The following is a 27225-nucleotide window of genomic DNA, read 5'->3' on the forward strand; positions in this document are numbered from 1 at the left end:
TCAGAGCCTCAGAAAGAGCCATTGTCCACAATACACTCCCTACTTAAACTGAAATACCACAGCTGAAAAGCAACCACAATATGCTCACCCCTCACTGTCTTTAAGTTCACTAAGCCACTCCAACAGATAGACTTTTATCCTGGACAAGCCCCCAATTTGTTATGGGCCAGGGTTTGGAGAACCCCAAAGGACAAGTCAGCATGGATTTAGTAAGTGGAGGTTGTGCCTGACAAACCTGTTAGAGTTCTTTGAAGAGATAACAAATAGGTTAGACCAAGGAGAGCCAATGGATGTTATCTATCTTGACTTCCAAAAGGCCTTTGATAAAGTGCCTCACGGGAGACTCCTGAGTAAAATAAGGGCCCATGGTATCCGAGGCAAGGTACTAACATGGATTGGCGATTGGCTGTCAGGCAGAAGGCAGAGAGTTGGGATAAAAGGTTCTTTTTCGGAATGGCAACCGGTGACGAGTGGTGTCCCGCAGGGTTCAGTGTTGGGGCCACAGTTGTTCTCTTTATATATTAACGATCTAGATGACGGGACTGGGGGCATTCTGGCTAAGTTTGCCGATGATACAAAGATAGGTGGAGGGGCAGGTAGTATTGAGGAGGTGGGGAGGCTGCAGAAAGATTTAGACAGCTTAGGAGAGTGGTCCAAGAAATGGCTGATGAAATTCAACGTGGGCAAGTGCGAGGTTTGCACTTTGGAAAAAAGAATAGAGGCATGGACTATTTTCTAAACGGTGACAAAATTCATAATGCTGAAGTGCAAAGCGACTTGGGAGTCCTAGTCCAGGATTCTCTAAAGGTAAACTTGCAGGTTGAGTCCGTAATTAAGAGAGCAAATGCAATGTTGTCATTTATCTCAAGAGGCTTGGAATATAAAAGCAGGGATGTACTTCTGAAGCTTTATAAAGCATTAGTTAGGCCCCATTTAGAATACTGTGAGCAATTCTGGGCCCCACACCTCAGGAAGGACATACTGGCACTGGAGCGGGTCCAGCGGAGATTCACACGGATGATCCCAGGAATGGTAGGCCTAACATACGATGAACATCTGAGGATCCTGGGATTATATTCTTTGGAGTTTAGGAGGTTGAGGGGAGATCTAATAGAAACTTACAAGATAATGAATGGCTTAGATAGGGTGGACGTAGGGAAGTTGTTTCCATTAGCAGGGGAGACTAGGACCCGGGGGCACAGCCTTAGAATAAAAGGGAGTCACTTTAGAACAGAGGTGAGGAGAAATTTCTTCAGCCAGAGAGTGGTGGGTCTGTGGAATTCATTGTCACAGAGGGCGGTGGAGGCCGGGACGTTGAGTGTCTTTAAGACAGAAGTTGATAAATTCTTGATTTCTCGAGGAATTAAGGGCTATGGAGAGAGAGCGGGTAAATGGAGTTGAAATTAGCCATGATTGAATGGTGGAGTGGACTCAATGGGCCGAATGGCCTTACTTCCGCTCCTATGTCTTATGGTCTTATGTATCATGGCGTATACCTGACCCACATCTTTTAATAGATTGTGATATGGGGAGCACACGGCCCACTCTACAGATGTGGTACAGCAGAAATGGAAAAGTATTTTTTGAAGCAAAACAATGTTTATTCTATGAACTCAAGTTATCCTGTTTAAAAATATGCAGTGAACATCTTAGCAACCATCAATTCAAATACAACCCCCAAAGAATACAACACTAAGTAATCCTTAAGCTGTTCTTTTAACATCCATAAGACTTTAAAAAAAAACTTTTAACAGAAGCACATCAGGTTAAAGTCACTACTGAGAACAGTTATTAGTTTTAAATCACCAAAGGATTGATTTACAGTTTTTAGATTCATACACCTTTTGGCTGTGACTGCAGCTATCCAGCTCTGAAAACGAAACTAAAACACACCCTGCAGCAAACAGCCTAAAACGAAAGTAAAAGCTGACAGACAGCCCAGCTCCACCCACACTCTGACGTCACTGATAAACACCCATTTCTTAAAGGAACATTTTAAAAAACACCCATTTATAAACACCCATTTCTTAAAGGTACTCTCACATGACAAAATCAACCTCTTGTCCAATACCTATTAACTGTAGAAAAAAATATTAAATTAATTGAGTCTTGACTGATAGCAAATATCTCTTATTGAACTGTTAAGATCCCAGTTAATGTTATAACAGGATGGATCCCTGGTTGAAAAGAGCGTGCACGGGATTCTCCCTCGGCCGATGCCGAAATCGGTAAAGGCGATTGGGCGGAGAGTCAGTCGTGAGGCCAAAATCGTGGCCGACGCGGGAATCCTGACAGAATACCATGCTCCGGTACCTCGGCAGAGGCGTCAATGAGTTCTTCTCAGTACGTGCAGTAAACGCCATCCGCATATCATTAACTATTCTGACCCGGTATTCTCCGGGGCCTCCGTCAGAAGGAATTACTGACGGCGTGTTTCACTTGTGTTTTAAAAACCGGGAAACAGGCGCTGTGGCTAATGAGGAGAGAGAGGAGGTAGGACATGCAGAGGTAAGACTGTGGGCTGCTGGTCCTGCCACTGGCAGGGTTGGCCATGGGTGGTGGCGTTTGCCAGGCCTGGGGGTGGGGGGTGGCGGGTGTGACCTGGGGATGTGCTGTGAGGTTAGGGTGACCCCCCCACAGGATTGGGGCATTTAGGCACAGACTGCCTTGGCCGCAGTCTGCAAGGCAGTCACCTTGCTGTGCACCCTGCTGACTGCCCACCATTCCCCATGGTTGAGCAGAGTGACACCTACTGTATGTGTGCCCCCACCCCACCACCTGCACACCCAACATCCCACTCCACCAATCCAACACCGCAGCCCCCACCCTGCACCTCCACCCCACCAACTCCTCACTCTTCCCGCCCCCTGAGTTAGGACTGAGTTTAGGAGGAACTTCTTCACCCAAAGGGTTGTGATTCGATGGAATTCCTTGCACAGTGAAGCAGTTGAGGCTCCTTCATTGAATGTTTTTAAGATGAAGATAGAAAGTTTTTTGAAGAATAAAGGGGTTAAGGGTTATGGTGTTCATGCCGGAAAGTAGAGCTGAGTCCACAAACGATCAGCCATGATCTCATTGAATGACGGAGCAGGCTCGAGGGGCCAGATAGCCTACTCCTGCTCCTAGTTCTTATGTTCAAACGGCCGCCACCCACCAGCGGGGCATCACGCGGTCCACAGTAGCCCCTGCAGGAGAGCGCCACGGAGCATACCACTGGCATGGGCAGTGTCAGCCAACGGTATCCCTGATAGCAGGGACAGGCTATTTCCATCCTGTGATTTGGCTTCCCTTTGGCAGCTGACTTTTGGGGTAATCGGGCCTGAATGCGCTTGGATGTTCCAGTTGATGTGGTGCCGTCCTGTTCTGCCCGCTACCTATCAGATGGTCCAGGGACTGGACGGAGTTGGTCCGAGGAGCTGTGATGTTTTGGCACCATACCTGTGGGAGTCTGACCCATCATATCCTCCCCCCTTGGGGAGCCCGATGGCTCCCTGGGGTACTCCTTGGCGCGGGGGAGTGGCGGAGCTATCCCCTGAGGCTCCCCCGCCACCTGGCACTGCCATTCCTGAAGGCCTGCTCCCGTTTCGACCAGGGTCTTAATCCTCGTGGCCATGGAGAACAGGGCGTGGACCACCTACCTCTGGCTTTGTGGCACCCAGTGACTACGCACTTCCCTGTGGGACTGTGCCACAGCAACCAGTGACTGAGCCACCTCCTTCTGGGTCTGTGCCACATCAACCAGTGACTGCCAATTCGCTCTGTGCTTGGCTCAGGTTTGCCAGCACCCGGGCCATACCACTGAAGCCCTCAACCATGACCCACTGTGACGGGGCCACGCTATCGTACATGGCTGCCTGTGACAGGGCAGCCCTGTCCTGTGCCTTGCCCACCATCTACACAGAGTGCCCAGCTCTTGGACGTCCTGACCAATGGGCAATACCATTGCTCCAAGACCACCACCGTGGTTACCATCCGTGCAGTGTTATCCTGGGTGGCACGCATGGTCGGCACCGCTTCCTGCCCCTGCAGGCGGTTATGTGGTGGTGGTGGCTGTGGAGGGCGGTTGGGTGGCGGTGGAGGAAGGGTGTCGTGTGGGGCGGTGTGGGGGTGGTGACATATGTGCCATGGGAAACCGCAACTCTGCGGGGTCTCACTTATTCATTGATGCCGACCGCCGCATCATTGTCTGCCCTCGCCCAGGGCCCACTAACCAGGTGCAATGCCTGCTGCTCTGCTGTGGTGATGGGCCGCAGGTTCGGCGATCCCCCTCCAGTCTTTTCCCTCTCCTGGCGGTTATGGGTGGCCTTCTCTTGGGGGGGGAGGTGGAGACAACGCAAAGTGTTAGGCAGTCGGAGACATGCATCACAAGGGTCAGTATCTGATGGCCTTCATGGCCAGGGCACGCGGCTATGGCAGGCAGCATGGGTGCTGGCATGTGGTGCAGGGCAGAGTGCACGCACACCGCCAACGAGTGGGGTCTGGTTACCATCTAGGTGTGTGGGACGGGTTGGTGCCAGGGGCACAGTGCTGCCTACTCACTACTCACCCTGCCCGTCCTGAGGAGGTCGTGCAGTATTTTGTGGCACTGTTGTCTGGTCTCGTCAGTCGACCCCATGCTGCTCACAGCATCTGCCATCTGCACCCACGCTTGGTGTACAGCGGCAGGTGGCATCTTCCTCCTTCCCATGCCCCCCCTGCCCCGCCAGAGTACTGGGTAGCCCGCCTCTCCTCCACAGCGTCTAGCAGTGTCTCGAGCTGAGTGTCCGCGAACCGGGGTGGCACTCTCCGTGCTGCCATCTTGTTTGCTGGGATGAGTGTGTGTGTGTAGGGAGTACAGTGCTAAAATGCAGCTGCAGCTTGTCAGTCTCCCGAGTGCCCATCACAGCCCCAGCGGGCCGACACGATTTTTAATTGGAATCGCTTGTATTCCACGTGGCGTCGGTTCTAGCCCATTAACGGTTGTTGAATTGCTCCCGGAGCAGCGCCAGTTTTGCTGTCGTAGAAGTTCACCGATTCTGTCCGACCATCAGCATTTGGTTTCTGAAACGGAAAATCCCGCCTCGTAACTTTTACTTTTTGAAATAAAATGTGGAGGAATAGCGTCACAGGACCACGATTTAGTTGTAACTACAAGAAAAAAACATTTATTAAACATGAAAAGTTGGATTATTATACGATAGTCATTTACACCCCCCTTGCCTTAACAAAAACACACAGATTTAAATATTAACATGGATTATAGATTACATTTTAGCTACAAGGGACTCATTAACACAAATAGTCCCTTTTAAGCACACAAAAAGTCTGTGGTACAATCCATGCACTCCACTCTGGACCCAGGTTTGTACCTTTGGATTTCTCCTCAGAATCCCTAGATGATTGTGACGCAAGAGTGTCCAAATTCCACTCCCAAAAAAAGCACACTTTAAAACCTTCTCTTATAACTATAATCATTTCCCTTGGTGGTTTGCATTCTGATATCCAGACCAGGTTGTCCAAATGACACTTTTAAGCAAAGCTTCGGATCCATTTTAATAGCAAACTCATTCCACGATTTCACACCAACCCTTCAGGATTGAATTTTCTTGGCTGCTGTCATAACTGCTCACAATTGCTTTAACTCTCAATTACCTACCTGTATTAAAATGGCATCAGAAGTTTGATTTGCATTTGAAGGCGGTTGTCCCACATTAAATCTGGTACCTGTAATTGTTTCTGTAACTCAGAAAACCATTGACCCTTCCTTGAATTCTTCTGAACAATACGTTGATCTCTGTTCACTTAACTCCAGTCGTCTTAACCACTCTTTCCCTCCCAATTCCTTTGTTATCTGGACTGTAACTTGTACTTTGGAAGCCTGCCTCTTTGCAGGAGCCGTCCAGTCTAGCCTTTCTTCTGGCAGGGCTGAGAGATATTCACTACCCAAGATCTTGTCTCCAACCGCAATCAAATTATCTAAATTAAAACTTAATAGCTTTTCTACCTTACAGGGCTCCAGTTGCTAAGCAACACCCACATGCTTATGCCTTTTTATTCTTCGTGCTGTAGCCCTGTCTAAGCATTTGGAACTTAACCAATTCCCATACACATAAACAACTTTGTCCAGCATGAATCTAACTATAGGTTTTATCTCAGATTGGGGTCATTTTGACCTCAGCCCCGATCTCTGAACTCCCTCCCCCCCCCTCCCTTTCAGGCCATCCTGTCGCTTTATGCACCCTCCTCTTCATCCCCCAACCTTCCCGATGCCCATGGAATCCCCCCCTCTAATGTACAAGGCCCCTCTGGGCCTGACCCCCTTTCATAGAATTTACATAAAATTTACAGTGCAGAAGGAGGCCATTCGGCCCATCGAGTCTGCACCAGCTCTTGGAAAGAGCACCCTACCCAAGCCCACACCTCCACCCTATCCCCATAACCCAGTATCCCCACCCAACACTAAGGGCAATTTTGGACACTAAGGGCAATTTATCATGGCCAATCCACCTAATCTGCACATCTTTGGACTGTGGGAGGAAACCGGAGCACCCGGAGGAAACCCAGGCACACACGGGGAGGATGTGCAGACTCCGCACAGACAGTGACCCAAGCCGGAATCGAACCTGGGACCCTGGAGCTGTGAAGCAATTGTGCTATCCACAATGCTACCGTGCTGCTCCACGCCAGTGCTGACCCCCGGGTGACACTGTTATGGTGCCAGGCTGCCAGTGCCAATGTGCTCGGGTGCTGTGGGAGTACCAGGGTACCACCCTGTCCTGTCCCCGACTACCCTGGCTCTCTAATGCTTGAAAACCCCCCTAAGATGCCATCAAGCCTAGTTGGAAACCTTTGTGGAAACCAGTGCTAAACAGCGCCCTGTCAAGGCCTTGCAGGCACGGCTGTTGATTCCTGGGCGCCAGGTGATAGCAGCATCCGTGTATTTAAATGAGCCTAATGGCTCATTTAAATTTGCGGCTCTGAATCATGGCCAGCGAAGACACGATCCAGATTGCGCCAGGTGGAGCGAGTTGGGTGACCCATGATCGCCCCGGCGCGGAGCTCGATTTGGGGCTCTCGCAGGATTCACCCATTGCGCTGCTCTGGCTGAATAGCGACCATTATTATAGTTAAATATTCGGCATGTTGGGGAGCTGGTTAGTATGGTTGCTTGGTGGCTAACATTTGGTTCTTAATAATTCCAACAACACAGGGTTCATAGAACATAGAACAATACAGGCCCTTCGGCCCACGATGTTGTGCCAACCACTTATCCTAATCTAAGATCAACCTAACCTACACCCCTTCAATTTACTGATGTCCATGTGCCTGTCCAAGAGTTGCTTAAATGCCCCTAATGACTCTGACTTCACCACCTCCGCTTGCAGTGCATTCCATGCACCCACCACTCTGTGTAAAGATCTGACCTCTGACATCTCCCCTATACCTTCCTCCAATCACCTTAAAATTATGTCCCCTCATGACTGCCATTTCCGCCCTGGGGAAAAGTCTCTGGCTATTCACTCTATCCATGCCTCTCATCACCTTGTACACCTCTATCAAGTCACCTCTCTTGTACACCTCTATCAAGTCTATATACGTGGACCCCAAGATCCCTCTGTTCCTCCACACTTCCAAGAATCCTGCCTTTTACCCTGTATTTAACATTCAAATTAGACCTGCCAAAATGAATCACTTTTATCTAGGTTGAACTCCATCTGCCACTTCTCAACCTAGCTCTGCATCCTATCAATGTCCTGTTGTAACCTGCAACAGCCCTCGACACGATCTAGAACTCCACTAACCTTCTGGTCATCGGCAAACTTACTAACCCACCCTTCCACTTCCTCATCCAAGTCATTTATAAAAACCACAAAGAGCAAAGGTCCCAGAACAGATCCCTGCGATACACCACTGGTCACCGACCTCCAGGCGAAATACTTTCCATCCACTACCACTCACTGTCTTCTTTCGGCCAGCCAATTCTGTTTCCAGACAGCCAAATTTCCCTGTATTCCATGCCGCCTGACTTTCTGAATGAGCCTACCATGGAGAACCTTGTCAAGTGCCTTACTGAAATCCATATACACCACATTCACTGCCCGACCTTCATCAATGTGTCTCGTCACACCCTCAAAGAATTCAACGAGGCTTGTGAGGCATGAGCTGCTCCTCACAAAGCTATTCTGATTATCTTTAATCAAACTATGTTTCTTTAAATAATCATATTCCTATCTCTCAGAATACTTTCCAGTATTTTGCTCACCACAGACGTAAGACTGGCGAGTCTGTAATTCCCAGGGATTTCCCTATTCCCTTTCTTGAACAAGGGAACAGCATTCACCTCCCTCTAATCATCCGTACTACTCCAGTGGAGAGTGAGGACGCAAAGATCATCGCCAACGGCACAGCAAACACTTCCCTTGCTTCCCGTAGTAGCCTTGGGTATATCCCGTCCGGCCCAGGGGACTTACCTATCCTGATGCTTTTCAAAATTTCCAGCACATCCTCCTTCTTAATATTAACCTGTTCGAGTTGACTAACCTGGTTCACGCTGTTCTCACGAGCAACAAGGTCCCTCTCTCTCGTGAATACTGAAGCAAAATATTCATTTAGGGTCTCCCCTACATCTTCAGACTCTATGCACAAGTTCCCCCCACAATCTGTGATCGGCCCTTATCTCACTCTGATCATCCTCTTATTTCTCACATAAGTGTAGGACGCCTTGGGGGTTTCTCTAATCCTTCTTGCCAGGGCTTTTTCATGTCCTCTTCCAACTCTCCTAAGTCCATTTTTGTGTTCCTCCCTGGCTACCTTGTAACCCTCTAGAGCCGTGCCAGATGCTTGCTTCCTCAACCTTACGTAAGCTTCCTTCTTCCTCTTGACTAGAAGCTCCACTTCTCTTGTCATCCAAGGCTCCTTCACCTTACCATTCCTTCCTTGTCTCAATGGGACAAAACTATCCAGCATTTGCAACAAGTGCTCCTTAAACAATTCCCACATTACTGTTATGCATTTCCTTGAGAAATTTCCAATTTACCAATTTACGAACAGGGTTTATGAAGATGGAACAGGGTTCAATCCCTGTTCCATCTTGGCTAGACTTGGAGCCTGGCTCCGCACCGTTTCCATTGTAGAATCTCGACGGTAACTGTGGTTCGGCGACCCTTGAATAATCAAGGATACAATCTGGAGAAGATTGATCATGTTATGACCTAATAATCAATTGATGCTGATTACTAACTGGCAATTTTAGTGGCTTGATTAGTGGCATATTAGTGGCATGATTATTGTATCTTTAGTATGAACATTATCAATCCTAGTGCTGGGTTGCCTGGTACAAATAGCTCATATTATTGTGCACTAACAGCTTTACATTAAGTGAATTCATGTTGAAAATTCAACAAACAACTCATGAAGTTTACAATGCATAACAAAGGAAATACTAGATACTCTGGTGTTATTTATATTGAATAATTTGGTTAAAATTGTTTACAAATTCTGTGGTTAAATATTTTTTCTGACGATTTAGAATTAGACCATAAAATATAGGAGCATAATTAGGCCACTCGGCCCATCGAGTCTGCTCTGCCATTCAATCATGGCTGATATTTTTCTCATCCCCATTCTCTTGCCTTCCACACATAACCTTTGATTCCCTTATTAATCAAGAACCTATCTATCTCTGTTTCAAAGTCACTCAGTGATTTGGCCTCTACAGCTTCTGCAGCAAACAGTTCCACAGATTCACCACCCTCTGGCTGAAGAAATTTCTTCTAATCTCTGTTTTGAAGAATCGTCCCTTTAGTCTGAGATTGTGTCCTTCTCGTTTTTCTTACAAGTGGAAACATCCTCTCCACGTCCACTCTATCCAGGCATCGCAGTATCCTGTAAGTTTCAATAAAATCCCCCTCATCCTTCACTCCAACGAGTACAGACCCAGAGTCCTCAACCGTTCCTCATATGACACATACGAATTCCACTTTAATAGCCTACTTTGTCCCATTTATGTCGATTTGCAGAAACAATACGTGCAGCGTACGGCAATAACAAAGCCAAATTTCTAATTTTGTTTGATATGTATTGGTATAGGCTGGAGTTTCTAAACTAAATGAAGCCAAAGCACTTGTTGATGAACTGAAGAGAAAGGCAGCAGCGCAGAGCATACTGCTGAAAACCAAGCAAGCTGAAGCTGATGCTGCCCTGCAAGAGATCACAGTGTCAATGCAGGTATAATACTTTGTGTGAATTGGAGTCTGGATCAGCAGTGATCAAGCACACCAAAGTTTTTCAACATTTTTAGATTTCTCGAACAACATATTAATGCAGCAGTAAGAATATTTCATACAGTTGCTTGCTGAGGATACCCTATTTTTGGAAGGAGCCTTTTTTTATTCATTGACGTGATGTGGGCATCGCTAGCGAGGCCAGCATTTATTGCCCATCCTTAATAATCTTTGAGAAGGTGGTGGTGAGCTGCCTTCTTGAACCTCTACAGTCTCTGTGGTGTAGATACACCCACAGTGCTGTTAGGGAGAGTGTTCCAGGACTTTGACCCAGCGACAGTAAAAAACACAATATATTGTGGAACTTATTCCTCTTGTGGTCACAGGCCTCAGGAGCTCTAGTTTCAAAAGTAGTTGGATTTTTGAGGTAAAAAAAAAAGTGACACAATTTCAGAGGCTCACCCTGCTGACAGAAATTATTTTTGCTGAGGTGTAAAATGGATGATAGTGAACTGGCAACCCACTGACTTCAACAGAAAGAATGTTGGTTGGGATGTAATGTGGACAGCTGATTTGCTATTGCTCATATTGTACGACTCAAGTTTAATTTTGTCCAATAAGTTCTAGGACATTTTTTCATTTCATTGAACCGAATTTTCAGTCATACAGAGGAAAATAATGCAGCTTCAGGGGGATTCATGTTAAATCTGCAGTAATGCTGTTTCATGACTCATGGCAATGGGTTTTCTCCATCATACATTCAGACCTTCTTTTCGACCACACTGAGTATCATTTCTCCATCGTCATCTGAACCTTCCGCTGTTAAGTCTGCACTCGGGAACAAATTGGAGTCAATTGAACTTGGAGGGGGCAAAGTTTGAAGGTCTGAAAGTGGAGATGTGGATCATCTTGTGGAATTATTGAACTAAAATGAGCCAGTAAGCAGAAATCATAGGTTTAAATATTTGGCAAACAACTTGAGAGCAAGTGAGAAATAGCTTCACACAGTAGTATCTGGAATACACTACTGGAAAGGATGGTAGAATCAGATTCAATTTGAACTTTTAAAACATTATTGGATATGTGCTTGCAGAGGACTACTTTGCAGGGTTATTGAGAATAAATTGGTGTGTGCGACAAAATTGAACAGCTTTGCCAAAGAGCCGGCATGGATGTGATGGGCTAAATGGCTTTCTTCTGACCTGTAAGGTTCTGTGATTGTAAATCGTCAACACTGTAATTGTGATCAAGGTATGATTTCCTATTTTCACATGGTGTATTGGTCAGTCAAGCCTGTACCACCTGAAGGAAATCATTCAATCAACCTCTTTTCTGCATCAGTGAGTTTACTCTTGCAAAGTATTTGTGGATATTCGCTCGCGATAGTCCGTCATTATCATTGTTTTATTGTTGTGGTTGTGGCACCTATTGGCCATTAGGCCCTGACTGCAAACTGCAGCACTTTGGCATGGGTGGTGCATTTTAACTGCGTGGCACTGACCAGGACACTGATGACATGGGTGGTGACTGAGTGGAGATGACTTTCCCCAGAAGAGACGACAGCAGGTCCCATGGGCCAGTGTCACTTTGCAGATAATGCACACCAACACTCCTACTGCTCTGCACTAGATCAGAATGCAGGAGCATTATGATACTCTGGAAATCCCGGTAAACGCTTTCCCCAAGAGTCAAAATGTCAGCAATGGTTCTAACTTAGTGGACCTCACTGTATTTTTCATGGAGCTGACCATTCATGCCGTGGTTATCAACAAGATTTTCACAAAACCTTAACATAAATTGGAGCTGGACTCCACCGTGCTAGAACATAGAACATAGAACGATACAGCGCAGTACAGGCCCTTCGGCCCACGATGTTGCACCGAAACAAAAGCCATCTAACCTACACTATGCCATTATCATCCATATGTTTATCCAATAAACTTTTAAATGCCCTCAATGTTGGCGAGTTCACTACTGTAGCAGGTAGGGCATTCCACGGCCTCACTACTCTTTGCGTAAAGAACCTACCTCTGACCTCTGTCCTATATCTATTACCCCTCAGTTTAAAGCTATGTCCCCTCGTGCCAGCCATTTCCATCCGCGGGAGAAGGCTCTCACTGTCCACCCTATCTAACCCCCTGATCATTTTGTATGCCTCTATTAAGTCTCCTCTTAACCTTCTTCTCTCCAACGAAAACAACCTCAAGTCCATCAGCCTTTCCTCATAAGATTTTCCCTCCATACCAGGCAACATCCTGGTAAATCTCCTCTGCACCCTCTCCAAAGCCTCCACGTCCTTCCTATAATGCGGTGACCAGAACTGTACGCAATACTCCAAATGCGGCTGTACCAGAGTTCTGTACAGCTGCAACATGACCTCCTGACTCCGGAACTCAATCCCTCTACCAATAAAGGCCAACACTCCATAGGCCTTCTTCACAACCCTATCAACCTGGGTGGCAACTTTCAGGGATCTATGTACATGGACACCTAGATCCCTCTGCTCATCCACACTTCCAAGAACTTTACCATTAGCCAAATATTCCGCATTCCTGTTATTCCTTCCAAAGTGAATCACCTCACACTTCTCTACATTAAACTCCATTTGCCACCTCTCAGCCCAGCTCTGCAGCTTATCTATATCCCTCTGTAACCTGCTACATCCTTCCACACTATCGACAACATCACCGACTTTAGTATCGTCTGCAAATTTACTCACCCACCCTTCTGCGCCTTCCTCTAGGTCATTGATAAAAATGACAAACAGCAACGGCCCCAGAACAGATCCTTGTGGTACTCCACTTGTAACTGAACTCCATTCTGATCATTTCCCATCAACCACCACCCTCTGTCTTCTTTCAGCTAGCCAATTTCTGATCCACATCTCTAAATCACCCTCAATCCCCAGCCTCCGTATTTTCTGCAATAGCCTACCGTGGGGAGCCTTAGCAAACGCTTTGCTGAAATCCATATACACCACATCAACTGCTCTACCCTCGTCTACCTGTTCAGTCACCTTCTCAAAGAACTCGATAAGGTTTGTGAGGCATGACCTACCCTTCACAAAGCCATGCTGACTATCCCTGATCATATTATTCCTATCTAGATGATTATAAATCTTGTCTCTTATAATCCCCTCCAAGACTTTACCCACTACAGACGTGAGGCTCACCGGTCTATAGTTGCCGGGGTTGTCTCTGCTCCCCTTTTTGAACAAAGGGACCACATTTGCTATCCTCCAGTCCTCTGGCACTATTCCTGTAGCCAATGATGACATAAAAATCAAAGCCAAAGGTCCAGCAATCTCTTCCCTGGCCTCCCAGAGAATCCTAGGATAAATCCCATCAGGCCCCGGGGACTTATCTATTTTCAGCCTGTCCAGAATTGCCAACACCTCTTCCCTAAGTACCTCAATGCCATCTATTCTATTAGCCTGGGTCTCAGCATTCTCCTCCACAACATTATCTTTTTCCTGAGTGAATACTGACGGAAAATATTCATTTAGTATCTCGCCTATCTCTTCAGACTCCACACACAACTTCCCATCCCTGTGCTTGACTGGTCCTACTCTTTCCCTAGTCATTCGCTTATTCCTGACATACCTATAGAAAGCTTTTGGGTTTTCCTTGATCCTACCTGCCAAATACTTATCATGTCCCCTCCTTGCTCGTCTTAGCTCTCTCTTTAGATCCTTCCTCGCTACCTTGTAACTATCCATCGCCCCAACTAAAACTTCACACCTCATCTTCACATAGGTCTCCTTCTTCCTCTTAACAAGAGATTCCACTTCTTTGGTAAACCACGGTTCCCTCGCTCGACGCCTTCCTCCCTGCCTGACCGGTACATACTTATCAAGAACACGCAGTAGCTGATCCTTGAACAAGCTCCACTTCTCCAGTGTGCCCAACACTTGCAGCCTACTTCTCCACCTTATCCCCCCCAAGTCACGTCTAATGGCATCATAATTGCCCTTCCCCCAGCTATAACTCTTGCCCCGCGGTGTATACTTATCCCTTTCCATCATTAACGTAAACGTCACCGAATTGTGGTCACTGTCCCCAAAGTGCTCTCCTACCTCCAAATCCAACACCTGGCCTGGTTCATTACCCAAAACCAAATCCAACGTGGCCTCGCCTCTTGTTGGCCTGTCAACATATTGTGTCAGGAAACCCTCCTGCACACACTGTACAAAAAACGACCCATCTAATGTACTCGAACTATATCTTTTCCAGTCAATATTTGGAAAGTTAAAGTCTCCCATAATAACTACCCTGTTACTTTTGCTCTTATCCAGGATCATCCTCGCCATCCTTTCCTCTACATCCCTAGAACTATTTGGAGGCCTATAGAAGACTCCCAACAGTGTGACCTCTCCTTTCATGTTTCTAACCTCAGCCCATACTACCTCGGAAGATGAGTCCCCATCTAGCATCCTCTCCGCCACCGTAATACTGCTCTTGACTAGCAGCGCCACACCTCCCCCTCTTTTGCCTCCTTCTCTGAGCTTACTAAAACACCTAAACCCCGGAACCTGCAACATCCATTCCTGTCCCTGCTCTATCCATGTCTCCGAAATGGCCACAACATCGAAGTCCCAGGTACCAACCCATGCTGCCAGTTCCCCTACCTTATTTCGTATACTCCTGGCATTGAAGTAGACATACTTCAAACCACCTACCTGAACACTGGCCCCCTCCTGCGACGTCAAATCTGTGCTCCTGACCTCTATACTCTCATTCTCCCTTACCCTAAAACTACAATCCAGGTTCCCATGCCCCTGCTGCATTAGTTTAAACCCCCCCAAAGAGCACTAACAAATCTCCCCCCCAGGATATTTGTGCCCCTCAGGTTCAGATGTAGACCATCCTGTCTGTAGACGTCCCACCTTCCCCAGAAAGAGCCCCAGTTATCCAGAAATCTGAATCCCTCCCGCCTGCACCATCCCTGTAGCCACGTGTTTAATTGCTCTTTCTCCCTATTTCTCATCTCACTATCACGTAGCACGGGCAACAACCCAGAGATAACAACTCTGTTTGTTCTAGTTCTGAGCTTCCATCCTAGCTCCCTGAAAGCCTGCCTGACATCCTTGTCCCCTTTCCTACCTATGTCGTTAGTGCCAATGTGGACCACGACTTGGGGCTGCTCCCCCTCCCCCTAAGGACCCGGAAAACACGATCCGAGACACTACGTACCCTTGCACCTGGGAGGCAACATACCAAACGTGAGTCTCTCACGCTCCCACAAAATCTCCTATCTGTGCCCCTGACTATCGAGTCCCCAATTACTAATGCTCTGCTCCTCTCCCCCCTTCCCTTCTGAGCAACAGGGACAGACTCCGTGCCGGAGGCCCGTACCCCATGGCTTACCCCTGGTAAGTCCCCCCCCCACAAATATCCAAAGCGGTATACTTGTTTCTCAGGGGAACGACCGCAGGGAATCCCTGCACTGACTGCTATCACCCATTATGCTGGCAGGCATTTCTTTGATAGTCTGGGCTCTTGAAATCAACATATCAAACACCTGCAGAAGTGCTAGAATCTAATTTTTACTCTGAGCTTAGCTGTCTCCTGTGCTTTCCTATCCATCCATGTTAGGTTTGTATACATGCTCAGTGATTTACCATCTGAAGATCCCTCCTTCAGCCTACACTCTGAAGTATGCATTCTGCCAGCCTCTAAGATGATGTTTCCCAGGAATATACCAAGTGATGATATGTTTTCAGGATGGCTGTGCTTCTTCCTCATGTGTCATAAGAGCAACATTTTTTACATCTGAGATGGAAGAGTGACAGATGAGGAAAATGTTAAAAATAAAGAATAAAATGGAAATTTTGAAATGACTGTGATTTGGAAAATTTCTGCAAGTTTGGAAATCCAAAGGTGACTTATTTGAAGAAGCGTCACATTTGACTCTAAAAGTTAACTCTCCTCAGATGCTGTCAGACTTGCTGAGCTTTTCCGGCAAACTTCTGTTTTTATTTCCAGTTTTCCAGCATCTGCAGTAGTTTACATTTATTTCATGATGACTTATTTGAGCTGGGTAGGAATTAATATTGTTGTGGTTATTGTGTAATGTATTGGGCATTGCTCATCACTTTGATAACTTTTAGTTTCTGTGTATCTTTTTAGTTGTACATTACTTTAGGAATGATGACTAACGCCAATGCAAAAATTGAATATTTGTATTTCTTGGCAGAATGCGAGTGAGCAGAAAACTGAAATGGAACAGATCAAACAGAAGATAGCCGAGGAGGTGGTGAAGATTGAAAAACGTAAAAGCGTAATTGACAATGAGCTTAAGCAAGTCCAGGTATTGCTATTTGCTGTATTACTATTTCCAGAAAATTAAGAGTTTGCTGTCAAAAAGTTTAAAAGAAATTATAAAGCAGGAAATATCAAAATGCAACACAGTTGTGTAACTCAAAATAAACTCAACCAGTTTCAATATACTTGTCAACTTAAGAGCTTCATTTTCTCACAATTAGTTTTGAGAATAGTATAGAATAGATATCCCTTGCAAAAATGTTAAAATGGTTCAGAATTTTTAACTTAATTCTATTCACTACCTGCTATTTACACACAATTTTTGTGCTGCTGCTCATTCAATCTATAAACCCAAAATCTACACATGAACTTTGCAGCAATGATTACTCCGTAGACATCAGGAGAAGAAAGCAATCTTTATTTTAACGGAAACTGGGGCCAATTGTAGAGCCATTGCCATTCTCATTTAAGTTAGCTAATTCAATACTGTTTAATAATTGAACACAAGAAATGTGGAGTTTTAACTTTCCTGGGTTAAGTTGCTGGTGCGTGTGGCAGATTAAAAGATGAAAAAGTGCTGGTTTGTTAAGAAGCTGGCAGGACCCTGGCCTTTAACTCAAGCATGCTTGATATAATGGAGGAAACATCTGTTTGACAGTGGATCTATTGGCCGGAATTCTCCATTTGGGTGACTCTGGGCTCGATTCTCCATTGCCTGATGCCGGTATCGGTGTCCATGATGCGGCAGATCATTATGGGATCGGCACTGGCGGGCACTGATCCGAACACGATGCTTCGACCCCTCACACTGGCACTGGAATCAAGATCCATGACCGCACGCCAGCTTGAATATGTAAAATGAATGCAAATGGGTCTTAATGATCCATTTGCGACCATTTAGTGGGCCCGGAAACCCTATGCTCCGGCACTCCGTGATTCTCTGGTTCCCGGGGCAGGGAATCCCGTGAGCGTGGATCACTTGTGGTCTTTACCAACGTGGCCTGGCGTGGTTGACCTCGCATAGGGTCAAGGGGGTGACCCCTCAGGGGAGTTGCCCATAGAATCCATCCGAGGGCCACCCTCCACTCCCCCTCCACACAATACATTATCTTCCCACCCCTACTCTACCAGACCCCACCCCCCTCACCCAGGGACCCGCTAATGGGGAGACCCCCCCCCGGGACCTGATGAATGGAGAGACGCTCGCAGGGACTGATGAATAGGGAGATCCCCCCACCCCCCTCCCAGGGACCCTATGAGTAGGGAGACCTCCCCCAGGAGCCTCAAACAAGGAATCCCCCACAGGGACCCACAGAGAACGATCAACTAAAGGGACCCCCCCCAGATTCCCTAACTGATTGAACCCCCCACAGGGACCCCCTAACTAGAGGAATCTTCCCCAGAGACCCCCTTACTAAAGGAACCCCCCTCCTGGGACTCCATCAACAGGGAAAACCCCCTCTCAGGTCCATGAATAGGGACACCCCCCCCCCCCCCACCCCCCGGGAACCATGAATGGGGAGTCCTCCCCCGTGACCCTCTTACTGAAGGAACCCCCCCACAGTTACCTCCAAATGTGGGACCCCCCTAGAGACCCCCTAACTAAAGGGACACCCCCCTCAGAAACTCCCTAACAAGGGACTTCCTGGGACCACTCTGAAGGGACCCCCTGGGACCACTAACTGAAGGGACCCCCCCCCTCCCCACAGGAACACCCAAACTAGTAGGAACTCCCCATAGAGACCCCCTAACTAAAGGGACTTCCTTCAGGAACTCCATGAATAGGGAGATCCCACCCGAGACCCCATGAAAGGAAGACCCCATTCTGAATGGGCTCAGAATGTAAAGCCCATGCTTTATGCTGTAACCAGACAATGATTCTGTGATGCTATTGTAGGCACAGTCACGTATGGAAAGCTCGAAAGTGGGATGCTAATTCCCTGCCTCAGTTTAAAAAAAAAAAACACTAACAAACCTGATAGAACTTTTGAGTTGCTTGTCTCTGAATCGAAAATGTTAAAATTTAATCATAACCCCAGGATGGCACCACTTATTACATGTTCTCATTGAGCTCTTGGCAAATGGCAGCGGCAACATTTCCATTTTTTCCTCTTTCAGCCTCACGTTGATGAAGCCAAACGAGCAGTAGGAAATATAAAGCCAGAATCACTTTCAGAAATCCGGTCACTGCGAATGCCACCTGATGTAATCAGAGATATTTTGGAGGGAGTGTTACGATTGATGGGTATTTTTGATACGTCATGGGTCAGCATGAAAAGGTGAGAATTTATGAGATTGTAGTCCATATTGTGTTGAATAGATCAGAATGTTGTATAATTTACAGAACAAATGCAGCAATTAACAAAGTGAGGGATAATGGCATATAATGATTTAGATGTTTAATTTTTGTGCATGTATATAATTTGTTAAATTGAGGGGCGTTTTGAAGGAGAAACATTCTCCTTTTTTCATCCTATGGTAGTATCATGCTGGATAAGATACTAGATTAGATAATGTCCAAAAGTCCTATCTTGCTCTGCTAATGTAACATGGTTTCATCTTCAAATAAATTCTTCTTGCTACAAAAGTGTGTATCATTCTCAATTCCAACAACTCTTCTCATGGTGTCTATAATCAAGACTTTAATGTAATTTAAGGATAGCTTTATTGTCTATTATTCATTTACATTTATCCTTTGTTAAAAATTGAAAAAAAAACTACTGTTTGTTTGATTTTCTGTATACTTCTTATTGTTTCCCCTTTCCTCCACTTTTCTCTCTATCCCAGTCCTTTACTGCCAAAGATGGTCCCCAGAGAGTACACCAGCTAGCCTTTGGGGACTCCCTGTTGATGACCCTGATAGTCTGGGATGGTGAAATCATTTGTAACATACTCAATTTGGAACAAAAATTATACCTGATCATCTGGTAAAATATTACACTGGCAGTATGTTTGTTCACAAAGTTATTACGACCATTATTTACAAACATTCATTGAAGTATTTGTTCTAACTGAAGATGTTCCTCACCGTGAATTTAAAGCGTAAGAGTAAACAGCACAAAACCTGCTTTATTGTGTCTATTATAATTGAATAAATTAACATAATCTAAACAAGATGATTCTCATGCCATTCTGTATATTTAAAGCTGACTCCAATTTGAAAATATCCTAGACTCTTGCATGACAATATATTCTAATTTAGGTTTGTAGGGAATTTGATTTTGTGTAGCTTTTTATACTTGGGTCCCAGGACTATGAAGAATCACGTCGTCATCTTATTTTTGTATTTGACATATTTGTTGATTCACGAGCTGCAGCCTGAAAGATGATTTTTTTTTTTTTCCGTATTGTATCTGAAAAGACATTTTCTAAATCAGAACAAGGGACCTTTTAGGGTCTCAGTATTTGCACGAGGTTGTAAAAGGGTTTCTCAGAATTTACAGGGTTACCAGGTGTATGTCATTTTTGCAGGAGGTCCTTCACACAGAAAGGTTTGAAAAGCACTGGTATAAATAAATAGTCAATTCAATAGATAGAATGAGCTGCATTTAGCAAATTGTTAAATGTACATTTGCAGGGTACTTAAAAAAAAAAAATACTTGATATAAATTGTTTCCTCAGCAAAGAAAAATATATAAATTCAAATATAATTTACAAAATACATTCCTATATGATCTAATGTGTTGTCAATGACTGATTCAAAAAAGACATGGGGTTCAATGTGTGATTTCGATTTTGTTCATCACAGTTTCTTGGCAAAACGGGGAGTGAGAGAAGAGATTGCAACATTTGATGCCTGGAATATCAGCAGAGAAATACGAGAGAGTGTAGAAGGACTCTTACAGAAAAACAGTGCTTCATTTGACCCAAAGGTATAATTGATAGGAAATTGGTTTATGACAGTTTATTAGTAATAATTAAATGAATGACAGTTGAGAAATACACAACACAGTCAATGTTGTTTGCTCATGAAATTTTCTTGGCGACAGAACGAACCATGAAGGTTTTAGGTATTTGTTGGAATCTCCTGCAGTTGTATTAATCTTAGTCTAAAATTATATTTTGTTTGTATTGTATGTGAAATTTGATAAATGTGTTATCAATAATTAATTTACAGAATGCCAAGCGTGCCAGTGCTGCAGCTGCTCCATTGGCTGCATGGGTCCGAGCTAATGTGAAATACTCATATGTACTGGAGAAGATTCAACCTCTGGAAAAAGAACAGGCTGCATTAGTTGAGTGAGTAATTCAAGAAAAACAATTTATGTCACAGGAGGAAAATGGGTGCTATTGGTTAGCAATTTCACTGATTGGCCACGGCAAACATTTATATACACCTGTTCTCTGAAAACTAAATGAGTATGTTCAACATTTGCATCTTTTGAATTACTTGGGAGCATAGGAAGCCTATTGTCCCTGTTGCTGTCTCTTTCGGGGGGTAGGTGCAGACCTGATGGGCCAAATGGCCTCCTTCTGGACTGTGGGGATTCTATGGGCGCGATCTAACGATAAAAAAACAGTCCGTCATGGGTGGAGTCAGTGGGGTCTTTCCCAAAGCGACCAGTGCTGAGAGCGACCCTGCTATCTCATGACACTCTGGGGGTTTTTTTGAGTCTCAGTGGGAAACACCCTGCCGAGGCCACAGTCAGACGTGTTTCCTGTGCTGAGGAGCTCCGCTCATCAGTGCAGGAAGAGATGGCACCCCGTTCTCTTAGGCCCCCGTAACCCCTCAACACCCCAACTCACCTGTTCGGGGGTCTTTGAGCTCCCACACCCCACGTCATATGGACAGGGCAACCCCCCCCCCCACAAGTCAGATTCCCGGCGCGGGTAAATTGCCACCTAGGCACCTTGGCACTGCCAGCCTAACACTCTGGCAGTGCCACCTGGGAACCCTGACACTGTCAGCTGGCACCTGAGTGACACTGGCAGGGTACCAGACTGACAGTGCCTTGGATCCCGGTGGCATCAGTAGGCCAGGGGACCGCCCTGCCCAGAGGCCAACCATCCAGGGGCCTCCGATTGCCTGGGAGACCCCCCTCCCCTTTCCATCTGGTCCCTGTTTGTGGGGAGCTGTGCTAAACGGCGCCCGACTGGGGTCTCCTTGGCGAGGCTGATAGATCCCGGGTGCCAGTTAGATCTGGCATCGGCACGGTTAAGTGAGCACTTAAACTCACTTAACTATGCAATCTGGATTCTGCCCATTGTGGGTGGGATCCAGATCACGATGTCTCGCAAGATCTCATTAGATCACGTGAGGCGTAACAACCTTCCGGAACATGGAAGAGGCCTCCCATGGGATCTGAGGGCCATGTCCCGTCCCGATTCCAGTGGGATGCAGCCGATAAATTGCACCCTATGATTCTTTGGCAACAGCTCTTGAAAAAGTTGCACCTTGTTGAGTGAGGTGTAACTGGGTATTTAATAAGATACTAACTTCACATTTACTGTTAAACAACCTCACTAGCGCTGAAAAACAAATTTTATACTTGTGGAATGTGACATTTTCCCATTATGACCATGGGGCAGCACGGTAGCATTGTGGATAGCACAATTGCTTCACAGCTCCAGGGTCCCAGGTTCGATTCCGGCTTGGGTCACTGTCTGTGCGGAGTCTGCACATCCTCCCCGTGTGTGCGTGGGTTTCCTCCGGGTGCTCCGGTTTCCTCCTACAATCCAAAGATGTGCAGGTTAGGTGGATTGGCCATGATAAATTGCCCTTAGTGTCCAAAAAATTGCCCTTAGTGTTGGGTGGGGTTGCTGGGTTATGGGGATAGGGTGGAGGTGTTGACCTTGGGTGGGGTGCTCTTTCCAAGAGTCGGTGCGGACTCGATGGGCCGAATGGCCTCCTTCTGCACTGTAAATTCTATGAATGACAAAACCATCCATTTTTATATTGAAAAAAGTTGTAGAACTTGATTTTAGCTTCTGTCTTAATCCAATTATAAATCATTTATTTTCCGAACTGAAATTTCAAATTAAAAGTAAAGGAATTTTGATGCTTTTAACTTCCTGGTTTGGAGTCTGTGTAAATGCCTCATTGTGTTTTGCTGCTTACTCTCCTTGCTGACATTACTGCTACCAGAGATCTCCTTGACTTGACACCAAATCTAAACTGCCACTGGGAAAAAGGAGAGTCCACACCATGGAGATTTCCAGATCTTTGTGGGAAGCTTTCTTTGACATCAATGGTGCATATTGTTGCCTTCTCGCTGACGGCAAATTCCAGGCCAATGTTCATAAAACATAATTTCCTTATCATTTTGTTGCAGCATTTTCAAAATAAATGCCAAGAAATTAATTTAGTACACAACTGGGCAATTCCATATGCTGCATACACACTTTTTTTTAAACTGTAAATGGTTAAGCTGACAACTTTAAAAATGCTAGGCACAGCAACTGGCATACTATCAGTGCCCTGAGGATTTTTTATGAATATATTTCTCTTGAAATTTGAATGAAAGAACGATAAGGTAATGAAGTGACTCCAAATATCATTCTCCATAACCATATAATTTAGAAACATAATGGAGTCCTCAAGAAAAAAATACTTTTTGAAAAAATTTAGAATACCTAATTTTATTTTCCCAATTAAGTGGCAATTTAGTGTGGCCAATCCAACAAGCCTGCACATCTTTGGGCTGTAGGGATGAGACCTAGCAAATACGGGGAGAATGTGCAAAGTCCACATGAACAGTGACCCGGGGCCGGGATTGAACCATAGAATAATAGAATTTACAGTGCAGAAGGGGGCCATTCGGCCCATCGAGTCTACACCAGCCCCCGGAAAGAACACTCCACCCAAGCGCACATCTCCACACTATCCCTGCAACCCTGTAACCCCATCCAACCCTTTTGGACTCTAAGGTAATTTATCATGGCCAATCCACCTAATCTGCACATCTTTGGACTGTGGGAGGAAACTGGAGCACCGGGAGGAAACCCACGCAGACACCGGGAGAACATGCACAGCCACTGACCCAAGCTGGAATCAGACCTGGGACCCTGGAGCTGTGAAGCAACTGTGCTAACACCTCAAGAAAAAACTATGACCCCAACAACTCAGTTTCAAATTAGAATCCAAGTGCCTCAGAAATGCTGGATTCATTTGGATCATGGATGGAATAGAAAAATGTTTGGAATATGTGACAACTCACCTGAAATACCTTTTCAATACATGGAGAAATATAGAAATATAACTTGCATACAGTTCCCAAGTGTCTGTACAAGGCTACAGATTTATCAACCCATGTTGAAGATTAAAATAAATAATGGCCATTCACAGAGCGTAATAGCACTTGGGGTTTGCAAGCCCTATCCCCTCTTTCACTGATGTATCAGCAGGGAGTTATTGATACTGAAACCTAGGGAAACTATTTCTGGTGACAGTGAAGCAAGCCAGAACTTAAAGCAAATTATACATGAACTCGTCAAATCAATGAAGTAATTTTACTAAAAGAATGTAGGTTACTTACATTCAAATTCAATGTGACAAATTTAACTTCATAAAATGTGCAAATTTGAAAATGTAAGTTACAGTGCCTTCTATATATACTCAACATTTATGCTCAGTAATTGAAAATATTGGATGGAATTTCCCCAAAATTTATCAGAGTATCAGACTCTGAATGAAAACTGGCATGTTTCTCTCCAGAAACACATAGCAGTGTCAGGGGTCAATGCCCAGACTTGTCCCTCTAGCCCCCAGGGCACCCAGGAACTTGGGCTCACCTGGTATGGTCATCATGACTGGTTTTCACTTTTGAAAACTAGTCGTAATTCACGCCGGCGTTTCATCACACTGACAGGGGATGAGGATACGTTGTGGGTGGAAGCTACTGCGTGAAGCCCTTTAGTTATATTAAAGTGTATTTAAATTCTTGGAAATCAGCTTTATGCCCTTTCTGGTGGGGAAAATCTCAAACCGAGATCTCGCCGGCGCAAATCCAGTTTTGACCCTCTCGCGAGATTTAGCGGCCTTAACAGGATTTGCACCTGTGACGAACAGGGTCGCTAGATCGCGCCCAATGATTCTAATTACATACAGTTGCAAGTTCTGCCTGGACTGAACCTTTATTTAATTGTTGTTAAGGTTTTCCTTTAATGTTAGGTAGTGTTAGGTAGGGTATTTAAGAATATTAAACCTGCGAAAATGAACAAATTCCCCTCTCATGATGGAGACCAGAGGTAATCTTAAATATCATACACATTACAGCCAAGTGCAGAGGTGATGTAATGGGTGCATATTGAATCCAGTAGCTGGAAGCACAGAACAAGCAAAGTGTCTTGGATAATGTTGGGCTTAGTCTTAAAACAAAGAAAAGTACAGCACAGGAACAGTCCCTTCAGTCCTCTAAGCCTGCACTGACCATGCTGCCCATCTAATCTAAGACCTTTTACACTTCACTATCATACCTGCTTCCATCACCCCTTCTGGCATCGACCTCCATGCACCCACTGTCCTCTGTGTAAAATAACTTACCCTGCACATCTCCTCTAAACTTTGCCCCTTGCACTTTAAATCTATGTCCCCTAGTAATTGACTCTTTTCTCCTTGGGAAAAAGCTTTTGACTATCCACTCTGTCCATGCCCCTCATAGTTTTGTAGACTTCCATCAGGTTGATCTTCAACCTCCGTCTTTCCAGTGAGAACAAACCAAGTTTATCCAATCTCTCCTCAAAGCTAATGCCCTCCATACCAGGCAACATCCGGGTAAACCTCTTCTGTACGCTTTCCAAAGTCTCCACATCCTTCTGGTTGATGTGTTGGGTGCTATGGATCCGTGGTACACATACAGGCCACCAACACTTAAAATAGTACAACACTATTTTATTAACTTAGAAACTGTTGAACATACTTTCACTGTGGGTTAACACGATGTTAGATTAAACTAAAGAACTATGCCTGTCCTAACCAGTCTATGCACTCAGCACATGGTGAAGATCTGTGCTGTAAGCTGTAAGCTCTGTCCTTGTAGGAGGCTGCATCCCGAATGAGTGGGAACTCTGATGCCCCCTGTCTTTATAGTGAGTGTGCTCTAACTGGTGATTGGCTGCGGTGTTGTGTGTGTTGATTGGTCTTACTGTGTGTCCATCAGTGTGTGTGCCTGCACCATGATATACTGGTGTATATTATGACATCCCCCCTTTTATAAAAAATGTATGTGTGTGGCAATAGATAATGTGTGGTGAGAATGTTCCTAACTACATGTGGGGTGCGAAGACATATTTACAGGACTACTGTTTTTGAAAACTCACCACTATTCTTAGAATTCCCCCAATACCAAAAAGGGCCGACATTCTAAATGGTGATCAGGTATTCTCACTCCCCGACTCCAATGCAAGCTTCAGTGGGTGCTATTCAGGTCAAACTATATTTTCAAGTTATCCCCCGGTATAACCCATACCTTCACCGAAGATTTCATCTACTTACCACTTAGTAGCATCGATCCTGGGTCCCGCATTGCTAAGTAAGTAAAGTAGACTAATAACCACTGTTTCAGGTTAAAACGTTTAAGTTATTTTATTATATATATTTTTTTCCTCTTTTTAAAAGATGCAATCACTGTCTTTACAGAAAAGTAAAAAGATCTTGCTTCTGGATCCTTCTGGTTGGTTGAAGGGACCTTCAGGCCCAACTTGACAATCAATCTTCTTTAAAGTCTGGTCTTCTTTAGATGTATTCGCTGATGAGCTCAGTTGCTGTGTCCTATCTTTCCCATGTACAGAGCTGTGAGAGCTATCTCTGAGCTGACTCTGAGCTGAATCTGCCTACTTTTAAAATTCTAGTCTTCCTTAGATGTATTAGCTATTTTAGCTCGGCTGCTTTGCCCTGTCTCTTTCCCATGACCGAGCTGACTGTAATCTGACTCTAGCTGCTTCTCCCCTCTGAGTTCTGGTTGTCGTTCTGGTAGTTCCTGCCCTGGTCTCTCGGTTTATATTCTCTTTCTAACAATTAAAGTTTTTATGACGTTATTGTAAAGTAACTCTTATTTTCTTTGATTGTAAAAAGTATCTTTGATCCAAACAGTCTAATCCAACTAAGTATACATTTTGACATGACTTCATCTCATAGATCTGATTACATTGTGTCCTTTGTGGTGTTCAAAATGCTTTGGTTTCAAGAGGTGTTACTTTTAATTCCTGTCATTTCTATACTTTTATTTTCCAATTGTGTCCTCAGCTCATAATTTTGACTTTGATTTTGGCTTTGAATTATGTTTCTCGTAGACTGATAAACCTGGTATTAACAAATTTTCACACCTAGAATTATCACCAAATTCAACTGAACCTCATCCATTCTTTTCCAGATCCTTACTAAGATAGTTACTTTCAATGAAGGTGTGAGCCATTGTTTTTGGCTTCATTCAAAATCCTGTTTGTCTTGTTTGCTAAGCCTGCTTGACCAAGGCTATCTGCATTTTACAATCCTTCCCTGGCAGCTGCTATTAACCCTTTGTGGGATCTTTCCCTGTATCCTCTCATGTTTCTCTCAGACCAGATATTGCCAGACTTCCATGTTTCAAATGACACATCTTTCCATATTTTCAATAACACTACGTACATGAGAACTAAGCTATTTACATGGGAAGGTGCCTGGTGCAGAGAAGCAGTATGCAACAAGAGTAACGAGATCAACACTATATACAAACCAGGGAAACGATCAAACAAAGCTACAAAACAATTCAGAGAGTATATGAATTCGAAAAGTTCATAAATCTAGTCTCTGAGGTGGGTGACGAATTCTGGTTGACCGCCTC

General features: G+C 45.1%; 1 protein-coding gene across 3 annotated transcripts in view; it reads left to right on the forward strand.

Annotated features, from left to right (window-relative positions):
* Window positions 1-27225, forward strand: part of dync2h1 (dynein cytoplasmic 2 heavy chain 1) — an 866357-nt gene that overhangs the window by 374244 nt on the left and 464888 nt on the right. For all 3 annotated transcript variants that reach the window (XM_072476728.1, XM_072476730.1, XM_072476729.1), the window contains exons 56-60: window positions 10069-10206; window positions 16398-16511; window positions 18584-18744; window positions 20214-20337; window positions 20583-20704. In XM_072476728.1, the coding sequence (XP_072332829.1) occupies window positions 10069-10206; window positions 16398-16511; window positions 18584-18744; window positions 20214-20337; window positions 20583-20704 (659 nt within the window). The remainder of the gene's footprint in view (window positions 1-10068; window positions 10207-16397; window positions 16512-18583; window positions 18745-20213; window positions 20338-20582; window positions 20705-27225) is intronic.

Source organism: Scyliorhinus torazame, chromosome 15 (genome assembly GCF_047496885.1).
Source record: "Scyliorhinus torazame isolate Kashiwa2021f chromosome 15, sScyTor2.1, whole genome shotgun sequence".
Taxonomy (NCBI): domain Eukaryota; kingdom Metazoa; phylum Chordata; class Chondrichthyes; order Carcharhiniformes; family Scyliorhinidae; genus Scyliorhinus; species Scyliorhinus torazame.